The sequence below is a fragment of the Lacerta agilis genome, chromosome 13 (assembly GCF_009819535.1).
Source record: "Lacerta agilis isolate rLacAgi1 chromosome 13, rLacAgi1.pri, whole genome shotgun sequence".
NCBI classification, from domain to species: Eukaryota; Metazoa; Chordata; class Lepidosauria; order Squamata; family Lacertidae; genus Lacerta; species Lacerta agilis.
In genome coordinates, this window is record NC_046324.1 from 4,856,236 (window position 1) to 4,868,152 (window position 11,917).

General features: G+C 43.8%; 1 protein-coding gene across 1 annotated transcript in view; it reads left to right on the forward strand.

Annotated features, from left to right (window-relative positions):
- SLTM (SAFB like transcription modulator) overlaps positions 1-7,842 on the forward strand; it is a 34,105-nt gene extending 26,263 nt beyond the window's left edge. The window contains exons 15-20 of the mRNA XM_033167606.1: positions 47-171; positions 304-471; positions 1,732-2,046; positions 2,920-3,040; positions 5,682-5,839; positions 7,228-7,842. Of these exons, the coding sequence (XP_033023497.1) occupies positions 47-171; positions 304-471; positions 1,732-2,046; positions 2,920-3,040; positions 5,682-5,839; positions 7,228-7,336 (996 nt within the window). The 3' untranslated portion in view covers positions 7,337-7,842. The remainder of the gene's footprint in view (positions 1-46; positions 172-303; positions 472-1,731; positions 2,047-2,919; positions 3,041-5,681; positions 5,840-7,227) is intronic.
- Positions 7,843-11,917: the final 4,075 nt, after the last annotated feature.

Sequence of the window (11,917 nt, forward strand, 5' to 3'; positions counted from 1 at the left end):
ACTTCTTCCAGTGCTCTTTAGAGATTCTTTCTCTTCTCCTGGCTAGGAGCGTCGCAAGGAAGCAGAGCGGATTGCTCGCGAAAGAGAAGAGCTTCGGCGCCAGCAGCAGCAGCTTCGTTACGAGCAGGAGAAGAGGAATTCCCTGAAACGGCCTCGGGATGTTGATCACAGGTAGTGCTTTTTTCCTTTTCAGGCTGGATGCCTGCTCCTCTGTCCCATCAGCCCTGACAAAGCACAAAACATATAAATGTGTGTGGCAGCTTAGAATCCTAACAGCAGTGTGTCTCTTCCCCACCCCATTAGGAGAGAGGAGCCCTACTGGAATGAAAGCAAAAAGATTTCCTTGGACACAGATGCACGTTTTAGCCATGGGTCTGATTACAGCCGGCAGCAGAACCGGTTTAGTGATTTTGACCACCGAGACAGAGGGCGATACCCAGAGGGTTCTGCAGTGCAGACTTCCTTTGACAGGTATGCTTGGGGATGATGGTCACAAAAGTATATTCTGATGTTGTCGTGATTCAGTAATGGAAGGGTGGCCTCAAGTGGAGCAGACTTCCTCAGGAAGTTGTGGACTTTCCTTCATTGGAGGTTTCTAAGCAGAGATTGGATAGCTATCTGCCATGGATGCTTTAGTTGCGATTCCTGCATTGCAGGGGGTTGGACTATATAACCCTTCTATCTCTATGATTTTAAGTGCCCCACAATCATTTTCATCCTGGGATACAGTTTTCACCATTCAAAGGTGTGTTCCTTTAGTAAGAGAGGACAGGGTATTCTGATTCTTGAAGTGTGATCTCAGAAATAAGTTACTATTACAGCTGAGAAGTTGCCGTTTGTTACACTAGTGTGTTCTTGGGTAATGGGAAGTGTAGTCCAACAATATCTATAGCAGAGATGGGGAATCTGGTGCCTCCCAGCATTGCTGGATACCAGTTCCCATCAGCCCCAGCTAGCCTGGCCAGTGCTCAAAGAGGATGGGAGGTGTGCTCCAACAGCATATGAAGGGCACCAGATTCCCCATCCCTGATGTTGGATGAGAAATAGAAATCAATATGCTCTGAATAAAACATAGTGACTGCCTTGGAATCTTTTCCCTGTATTTCTGCTGTCTTTTGCTTTCAAAACTGTTCTTGTGGGTCTTTCGACCATAATAAAGAATGTGAGTGTGATCTTGGGGGCACCATATTGGCTACCCATGCTAGGCTCTGATTTTCAAGTTGATAAGTTTGCAGTGTGATTTGAAGCATGTTTACTCAGGTGGCAGTGGGATTTACTCTGGGACAGATGAGAGCATCTGGTAGATTTCTGCATGGATTGGCGAAAGTGACTCTCAACACAAAAGCTCCCCCCTTCTAAATTGGCTTAGTTCTGCTAGTATCAATTCTATGATTCTGTGATACTGAAAACAAATTTCTGGGCTGAGCATCTGCTTACATTGCTCCTAAATACTAGCTCTTAAACACCCACCCCCCTGAGCCCTGGTTGGTGGATTTCCGCTTGCAGGATCAATTTTGTGCTTTACTAGACGCCCTAGAAGTCTGCCCACCCTCAGACTACTCAGGTTACTTGCAGCTGTATCCCTAATATCCTCATAATGCAGTCCTCATAATGATAAATTAACTTTAAGCAGCAAAGCACCTTGGGGTATGGCAGGCAGATGCTGTGCAGGACAGAGAACCAGTTTAGGGAGTGACCCTTAATCTGAAAAACCCTTGCCTTTCTGAACAGGCGGGAACGATTTGTCAACCAAAGTGATGGGAAAAAAGCTCGGCCAACCACAAGAAGGGAGGAGCCTGGGTTTGAAAGATACCCAAAAGGCTTCAGTGAATCCAGAAGAAATGAGCCCCCTCAGCCCCGAAACGAACTCCGTGACACTGACCGGCGTGAAGTGAGAGGAGACCGCGATGAGAGGAGGACTGTGATAATCCAAGACAGGCCTGAGATCCCTCATGGCCGTCACCCACGAGAGGCTGGGACCAATTCATCCCGGCAGAGTTCTTGGAAGGGTGAAGGAGGCATCAACCCTGACAAGCGAGATGCCAGGTGATTCTTCAGCCTGGGTTAATAGCTGGGATGTGCAGGTTCATTCCTGCCCAAAATTTGGGGTGGGGATACGTATATGTGGCTGTGATTCACCAGGACAGAACAGGTATGGCTCTGTTGCCCTTTCTTCAAGTGGAAATTCTTCAGAGTGTGGGATGTGCTGGGTAGAGAGGGAAGATCTTGCTACTTTGCCCTGGCCCATTTACAGCCTGTCACTTGTGCATCAACATGGCTGTGTAAGAATCGGAGTGCTTTTCCTCAATATGTTGGGTCTGTGCCTGTTCCGTAAGAGGCCTTCAGGCTCATTATATTTTGATCCTTGATATCCTCCAATACATTAATACTTAGATTTCTTTTAACACACTTCTTTGAGTGCCATTCTTGGCAGTGAACAGCATGACTTGCATGTGCCTAACCTGAGCAGATGCCATGTTAAATGACAGGGCTTCCATGCCATCTTCTATTTTGCATACTGGTGAGCAAATGGACAATACAGGCCCTTCAAGTCACAGTTAGAAAGAACCCTCTTCAGTGAGGTGATGCTTGCCAGGTCTTCAGATTTCCTTGCCAAGCAGGGGTGATTTTCTAAACCTAGTTGGGACATGCCAAGAGAGCTCTAGAGTTACTTCCATTCCCCAGTCAGCAGGAGGCAAACTAGATTGCTTTATATTTTTGGCACATTTAGACTGCAGCCAGTCAGGGATTGGCTGGAAGTGCAGATAGTAGAAGAGAATTGTTTGCACTTCCACAATTTGAGGAAGGCAACTTCAGCCCTTTATTCTAAGGTGTTAAGAGCGATGAGTAAAACGGAGCCCCCCAATTCAAGGTGTGAATTATTACTTCCTGTACAATGTCAACTCTTTCCTTCTGCAGAGAGAGGCCAGAAAGATCAGGCCGAGAAGTCTCTGGACATTCTGGGAGTCGTACTAGCACATCTGGCTACGGAAGCCGGGAAGCAGAGCGCAGTGTGATGGAGCGTGGAAGTGGGGGGCAGGTAAATGGAAGCTCACTTGGTGAAACGTGGCAGGGGGCCATAATCAACATGCATATTCTGATTAGGAATGTGGTGAGTCTTAAAGCAACGATTGGTGTTCGTTGCATTTTCTGTAAGGTCACATGCGCAGAGGGAAAGGCAAGGTAGTTTTTATCTGCTAATTTGGGTTCTATTTTCACTTCATTTGTATACCACATTCTGGACAAAATATTTGACCCTTTAGGCAACTGATACTATATTGTTACTACGTTCTTTAAAAACCCATCGAAATAATGAAAATGATGAATCACTAAGAGAAGCAGAAAACTGTTCACTTAGTAGCGTGACAAAAAACAGAAGTGTCAAAGCAAAGCAGTGAGGTAGCCAAGTGGGCTGATGATACCAAGTGGTTCAAGATAGCTGAAATAAAAAGGGATTGTGAGGCGTTCAGAAAGGCTCTCTCTAAACTGGCTGAATGGACAGTAAATGGTTAGCACAATTCAGCATAATCAAGTGTAAATTGACAGGCAGTGGGGCAAAAAAAAAAAAAAAAAACTTAACTCCATTAATTCAATGGAGACTCTTTACCGGTAGGAATGAATCTCTGGGATTGTAGTGGACAGCTTGATGAAAATGTCAACACTGTGTGGCAACTGGAAAAAGTGGATTTCCTGCTAGGAATCATTAGGGAAAGAATTAAAAATAAAACTGCCAATAACATATCTGGTGTGACCACATATGGAGTACTGTGTACGGTTCTGATCACCTCACTTCAAAAAGCATATTGTAGAGTTGCAAAAGTTTCAGAAAAGAGCAACCAAAATGATTGCGAGGATGGAGCAACTCCTTTATGAGTAAAGGTTACAACAGACAAAAGAAAGTACTTCATATAGTGCATGTTGTAGTGATGGACACCAATTTGGATGGCTTTAAAAAAGAGACGTAGACAAATTATTTTTGTGTTCTGCCTCCCCTGTCAAAGCAGTATGATTCTAAATGCCAGTTGCTGAGAATCGTAAGTTGTGAGAGCACTGCTGCACTGAGGTTCTGCTTGCTTAAGGCCGCTATGAGAACAGGGGGCTGGACTAGATGGCAGACTTCGTAGGGAAGGACATTGAGAGGATGGACCACCAGTGAGGGAGCCCTGCTTGGTGCAGCCACAAGGACAGCCTCTAAAAGCTGTTTTGACTCAGAGTCTCCTGGGGTGGCCCCCACAAATGGGGAAGTCATTTTATGGAAAAGGCTTTTCCAACTTGCTATGCCCCCAGATTCTTTAGGCCTGAAAAGGCAAGAAGCAGCATTGCAAAGTGTGTCTGGCAACCAGTACAGAACGCACCGTTTTTAGCAGCCAAGCTGCTGCCTTTTGACAGGCTGATGCATTGGGGTGGTCACTGAGCCCAAGTTGGTGACTACTGTATCGTATGATTGATCGATTGCATTTATATCCTACCTGCTTCTCCAAGGTTTGCTCCCACCTTAATCCCCCCACAAAAACCATGTGAGGTAGGTTACGGCTGAGAGGCAGGTCACCCAGGGAGCTTCATGGCCTAAGTGGGGATTTGAACCCTGGTCTCCAAGGTGCAGGTCTGACATTCTAACAGCTACATCACACTAGCTCTTATTTTATTGTGAGTAAAACCTTGCCTCGGTCCAGTATACATGAAGGAGTGTCTCCACCCCCATCGTTCTGCCCGGACACTGACGTCCAGTGCCAAGGGCCTTCTGGCGGTTCCCTCACTACGAGAAGCCAAGTTACAGGAAACCAGGCAGAGGGCCTTCTCAGTAGTGGCACCCGCCCCGTGGAACACCCTCCCACCAGATGTCAAAGAGAAAAACAACTATCAGATTATTAGAAGACATCTGAAGGCGACCCTGTTTAGCGAGGCTTTTATTGTTTAATAGATTATTGCATTTTAATGTTCTGTTGGAAGCCGCCCAAAGTGGCTGGGGAAACCGAGCCAGATGGGCAGGGTGTAAATAATAAATTTTATTTATGCATGCATGCATGGCAGGCTGATGTTCTCTGCTCTGTGCTTCCTGCCTTCACTTGATTTTGGGAAGAGTGATTATTGTACAGTAGAGTCAGAGCAGATGGAGTGGAATGCTTCACCTGTTCCCTAGAGAGCCACGTTAGGCATCACACTCTGAGGAGAAATCCTCAACATTAGCGGTTGCTTAATATGGAAGGATGGGTGTCCAGTTGAACAGAAGCCCTCTTTTCCCATCTCCCCACCCACCATAGTCCAAATGTGCATTCCTCCTAATGGGCTGTGCAAAGTATTTTGCATGCTAACTTCTCGTTATATCCAAATTTGAGATTTTCTCAGTGCAACATCCAAGACACAATGCATGCAAACTCTGAATATTGGTGCAAAAAGTACCTATGTGGGTGTTGTCCTTCATAGTCCAAGGGCTGAACTTGAGACAAATTGAAACTTCCTGATGTAGAACATGATTTCCTGATGTAGAACATTTCCTGCTTTTGTTGGCACTGCTCCTCTGAAGTTCTTCCGAAAAAGCTGCAAACCTTCCCAGGATGCACATCTAGAGAAGGCTGTCCTGGAGCCAAGTGTGTGCAGCTGTTCTTCCTTTGGGTCCGTTTAGGAAACACAAGTCAAAAGGTGTTGGCACTAGCAGAGTAACCTCCCGTGTCCCTTTCTAGCATTATAATGAAGATCGCCATGTGGTTGAGCGGCATAGCCGTGACGCTGGACCAAGGAAAGAATGGCATGGGCCCAGTTCACAGGGCAGCAGCTATCACGACACAAGGCGGATGGGAGATGGCCGAGCAGGAGGTGGCATGATGTCTCCCCACTCAAGGTACCTGTGATGCTTCTTGCTTCCCCACACCCTAAAATATTACACTTCTGAGGTTGCTTCTAAAACTCAGCTTTACATATAGGACTGGAAAAGGTCATATTCAGATTCAAGGAGCACCCACTTGGTGTGCTGGGGTGCCAAAGTTTCCATTAGGATTGTGTATGCCACCCCCTCCCCCACAACTGATTCAGAGCCCACTGAATTGGCCTTGAGCTCTGGATTTCAGTCTAAAAAAGCAAAGCTTCAGGAACCCCAGCAACTTGCATTGGGACACCAAAATCGCCATTTTCTTTACATGGGTGTGAGGAATTTGGAGACATGGTAGTCCCTATAAGAGGGGTTTAACTCTGCCACATTTCAGGCAGGTGGTTTACTTTTTTTACTCTGAATCACCTTGGATCTCTAAGGCAATGCAGGGTTGGGTCCTCTGCCCCCGCTGCTGGCACAAAGCTGAGTTGCCTTGATTGAGGATGGGATTCAGCACAGACTCTGGAACTCTGTTCCTAGAGAAGTAGAACTGGTTCCCTCCTTGTCCTTCTGTCAGTGGGTGAATACATTTTTATTCCAGCAGATCTTTAGGAACTGGCTGTGGAAGGAAGGGTTGGTGCTGTGATGTTTTTAATGTTGTTATCATTTGTGTTTTTAATAGTTTTTAATATAGGGTTTTTTCTATTTGTGTTCAATTACTGTTAAATGAATATCTTTCCTGTGTTTTTAGCTTTTTATATTTAAGCCACTTGAGTCCCAGTCTAGGAAAAAGATGGGAATAGAAATAAACATAATAATAGTAATTCCTATGACTCAGTGGAAGCTTGGCAGTACAGTTGAGTAAGCTTTGTAGAGAGTTTCATGACCGCATACAATATTGTCTGATCTAGTTAGGCTTTGGAAACACATGAAAAACTTAGCCACTCATATTGTTAGTTTGTAACCATGATGTGCTCTGGATAAGGAAAAATCCCCTTGGGCCTGAGCAGATTTCCAGTGAGGAAAATTGGACAGAGGCCCTGGGCCTGGGACCTTCTCCTGTGCGTGTGAGGCCGACTCAGACTTTTCTTGGGCAGCATCTGAATAGGTCACAGTATAAGATCCAGGAGTTCAGTTGGGCATCTTTTTAAAGCTCTCTCCACCGGAACATGATAATGCTGAATGTTGTCCAGAAAGTGCTGGTCCAGCATGGGTTGCTGGCTCCCTGATGCCTACTAGGGAGTGTTCTGTCCCCAGTCTCACAGCATGGTTTGAGTGGGAGCACCTCCATGTGTCGGCCTTTACACCTGTAACACAATCGGGTTGTGAGAACTTTGCCTTGCTCAGCACTCTGGATAGTGAGACTTTAATTCCCCTGAAACCTCTTTTTAAATTTGCTTCTTTTTCAACTTTTATTCCAGTAATTCTTCACCCATTAACAGAGTTGTACAGATTGCGGGCAATTCCATGCAGAGGGGAAGTGGTTCAGGATTTAAACCGTTTAAGAGTGGACCACCACGAAGATTCTAAGCTTGCTGACCTGCTTGCCCCCCTTGGTTTCAAGATAACTTATTGGAAATCTTTTATGAACGAAGAAGCCTTGGCTAAGAGAACTTGTCTTTTTTAATTTTACCATAATTACTTTTTCCTCTTTTTTGGAGGCATTTTAAATAAGTTAGGCTGTTTGGATTTTGGATAGTTCATTGTACTTTTTTGATGAGCATTTCCCCCTGTAACACTAGGAGCTCTGAAATTAATTGGAACCAAACATGTGAACCGCTGTACAAAGAGATCATTTGTTTTGCACCCAGTAGTTTAATTTACAATTTAGCTCTGTGATGTCAGGCTTGAAAATTAGGTACTTATCACAAAACACACAGATAACCCAATTGTACATTAGAATGGGTAGAGAATAAGGGTTGGGTTGGTTGTTTGATTTCTGGGTATTATGTAACCTATTTTTGGAGAGTTGTTAAACTGAGTGGATCTGTATCCTGGCCACTGTATCCTTTTGAAATAAAGCTTCATAATCTGTATTGCCACTTGTACAGTCTGGTTTGTTTGTTTGTTTGTTTGGGAAGCTGAAATAGGTTGCTCCTACGCAGTAAATCATTCTAGGAGTAACTCCTTTCTCTATTCCTGTCACTGAGGTAAGATCACAGTAAAAACAGACACATTTAATTAAGCAATGCTGTAATGACACCTGAAAACTTTGTGTGAAAAGTCTTCCTCTTACTTGGCCCCTGCCTCGTTTCCCTTCCAGCAGCCACCCACTCATGGCCTGCAGTAATGGAAATGGCCAGACGCAGATGACATGGCTAAAAAAATTAAGACTCCATTTGCAGCAGAGCATAGTGGCCTTAAGATTTGGCTGTGTTCTGCTCTTGGCCTTCAGCAGCCAAGCTGGGGAAGTGGCTGTTCACATATGCCCTCTTGAAATCTGCCTCATTCTTAAGCTACATCCCATTTTATCTGAAAGATTTACTTGGGTGAGATACAGAAAAGTACCCATAATCTACATTTTTCAGTATTCAGTGCTGCAGTGTCCATTGTCAAGGAAAGCTGGATTCTCTACCCTGTGTAAATTACGCATATTGGCACTTTTGTCCAATTTTCCATTTGTTTTTACTCTTTTGCATAAAAGCAGAGTGATTCTGGAGGAGGAGAACAAGGAACGCAACGAGACAATGAAGCACCATTGCTGACTTCTGGTCTAGAGTGTTCAGGCATTTATTTAATTTCAACATTTTATATACTGCCAATAACAAGAGCTCTTTGGGCAGCTTAGAATTAAAAAAAAAGTACAATCAAAGCATAAAAATAGAAATACAGCATCAAATTTAAGTTATATAGTATAACAGCAAAGGCATTGTTCAAACTTTTGAACAAATTTTAACCATGAACACTAGAAACTTGAGCTTAAAGTGAAATGAAAACTAGCTCTCAGGAATGTGAACTATCTAATCAGTATCCTGTTCTCTCATTTGTCTGTCCTTCTTTGATACCATGACATGTACAGCCTTACCCTGATTGCCATTTTTTCATAAATTAAAAAATATATATTGCGTGTTTCCATTGGATGACATTCAAGCAGGCTATCAACAATAAAACAACCTAAGCAACAGCAAAATAGTGCTAACAGAGTCAATACAAACAGCAATTTAATTTCACCGTCTCTCATTCCTTTAAAGTGCTGGGTTCTTGCTGTTTGTGTGTTTAAAACTAGTGAACACTAGTAGGCGCTATTGTAAAAATCAGAACCTGTCTTGTGTTCCACTTCTGCAGCCATCTGGATTTTATATGGGAAATGATGTAGGTGGGCCACTTTGTGTGGAAGGAGGTGGTTTTTAAAGAGCTCCTCCTTGCAAATGTTTAGGGCCTAATTATGTTACAGAAAAAGCAATCCACCTGTTTTCATTCAGGCCCAAGTTCTTGCATACCAGTATGCTGCTTGTAAACAGTGTAAAATACCTATGTAACATCTGGGGGGTTATTCTATACACTTGGCCATTTTCATTCTTAAATGCCAATAGGGTAGCCCTTAGACAGCTGCAATAAAAAGTGTCCTGTGATATAGACATCAGCCCACATCAGAGGTAGGTCAGGTTTGTGTCCATTTATTCTTAAAAATTATTCCATGAACCAAGTGTGTTCTAACTTTCAAATAACCCCACATTTGGCATGTTTAGCTGTGGCCTCTGCCCTGTACAAAAACCAGCAAACACTGTGTTAACCATATCTTCTTCAGTTGCACAATAAAGGGGCTATCAAACTTAAGGCAAGTAATATGATAGCTGTTGAAGTGCTTATGTATTTAAAATAAAATAAAATTCATCGACTCCAGCATCTTTCTCATAGTGGCAAACTCACAGGCAGGCAGTGGCCCTTTCCAGTAGCTGAAACATTGCCTCTGCCCCTGAACCTTTGTTGTTTCTCTCAACATGAAAGGTGGAATGTAAGTATTTGATAAAATATGTCCTTTATGAATTGGTTTGGATAAATTTTTAAACGCTTCTAAGATGACAGACATTACCACACACATCTTGTGGCAGCCAACACCATAAAGCGGCCTTCCCCAATAATTATAGACACCACCACCTACATTCTGATGGGAATTGTAGTCTGAAAGGAGAGCACCAGGTTGGTGGTCTCTGTAATTACGTTATTGAGGCATTAAGGGAAGGTTAAACTTTCTGCTAAGTGATCAAGTTTCAACATAATATATACTGTATGTATACACACATCCCTACTGCTTTCTGTACCTCATCCATAATTTTATAAACCTGTTAGGAGCCTTATTTACTCTTTTCTCAACCACGGTTTTGGTAAAGGTAAAGGAGCCCTAGGCAGTTAAGTCCAGTCAAAGGTGGCTATGGGGTGCGTCACTCATCTTGCTTTCAGGCCAAGGGAGCTGGCGTTTGTCCACAGACAGCTTTCCAGGTCATGTGACCAGCAGGACTAAACCGCTTCTGGCACAATGGAACACCATGGAATCACCGTTTACCTTTCCACTGCAGCAGTACCTATTTATCTTGCTTGTACTGGTGTGCTTTTGAACTGCTAGGTTGGCAGGAGCTGGGACAGAGCAACAGGAGCTCACTCCATCGCAGGGATTCGAACCACCGACCTTCCAATCAAGCAAACCCAAGAGGCTCAGTGGTTTAGACCACAGCGCCACCCGCATCCCACTAGTTAGTTTTTTTAAAAAACAACACACCATCTAGTGATGGAAAACACAGTGGCTCTGCAATTGTTGGATTCTCTTATCCACAGGAATCAATGCCAGTGGCCAGGGATGAGTAGAGGCATAGCTTGCTCAACCCTGCTCTAATAATTTTGGCTGGTATCTTTGCCTACTTCAGTTTTCTGTCTTTTGGCATGTCTCTGTCCTTTCAGTGGAATGTGTATCAAGGAAAGCCTACTGATAACTGAACACAGCATTCAGCACCCTGCAAATTACAGCTTTGCCTTTTCAGAAAAATATTAAGGCTCTTGCCAGACTTTGGGCCAGCAAGGGAAAGTGCTTTCAAGGAATGTTTATACATGCTGTAGATGTAGATTTCCAGCCCAAGATCCCTCCCTCTGCTCTGTAACACGTGGCTATAATTGGGAAATTAATCCTGGAGGCAGCCCTGTATCGGGATGTTTTTGATATTTGACTTTCCCCCCCTTTTTTGCTGGAAGCCTTCTGGAGTGGCTGGGGAAACCCAGCCACATGGGCGGGGTATAAACAATAAAATTATTATCCTGCACCTGCTGGCAGCTACCTAAAACTAGAGCTGGATTGCATGATGGGCAAGTTGTTTATGGCTGCAAAGTGCTCGTTACAAATTGCCTGTAAGGGAAGCTTGATTGCTTTTGAAGCTACAGCACCTACCCCTTGAAGCTACCTTTTAGATCATAGGATTGACAGGTTTCTCTGACCTTGTTTGTGTAGGTTCTCTTTGGTTTTTAACAGTTCCATTGAGGAGGATGTAGGCTGAAGCAATAAAGCACACAATTAGCAGGATGCTACAGAACAAGTTCAGTGAGGGCAAACCAGACTGTCCCTCTGGGTTTTGTTCTTTGCTTAAATACTCCATGAGTCATTTCAGCACTTGAATCAATTTTTATTACATGAGGAAGTCACTTTTAAGACTATTAAAATTATAAATATATATATTTAAAAATTAGAAAGAAAACAGTGAGAATGCCAACAGTTGTCAGCTCAATACATCAAAGTAAGTTGACAAGATCCAACAGAAAACAGCTAGCTGCTGATCACAGTGTAAATCCATGCAAAGTATCTGATCAACTAGAAGCCAGCCTGTGGCTGAGATATGTGGCCTGGAATCTAAAGATGGACAGAAGCCAGGAAGTGCTGCAGTATTTGCTGCCTGAAGGTTGCAAATGTGTATTTGTGTGTTTGCGGAGTAAGACAGGTACCGCCCCCCGCAACACACTAACTGAGCAAGCCATATGGGAAACCAGCTTTCAGTGGTTCTGCCCCACGCAGTGGGAGCTTGTGTTTCTGAATACTGCCATTGCAGGCAGAGCTGAACTTGTGTGTTATTTCCCAGCCAGTAATAAAGAGAAAAATCCATACGATTGGCCCCAGCCACAATGGTTGCA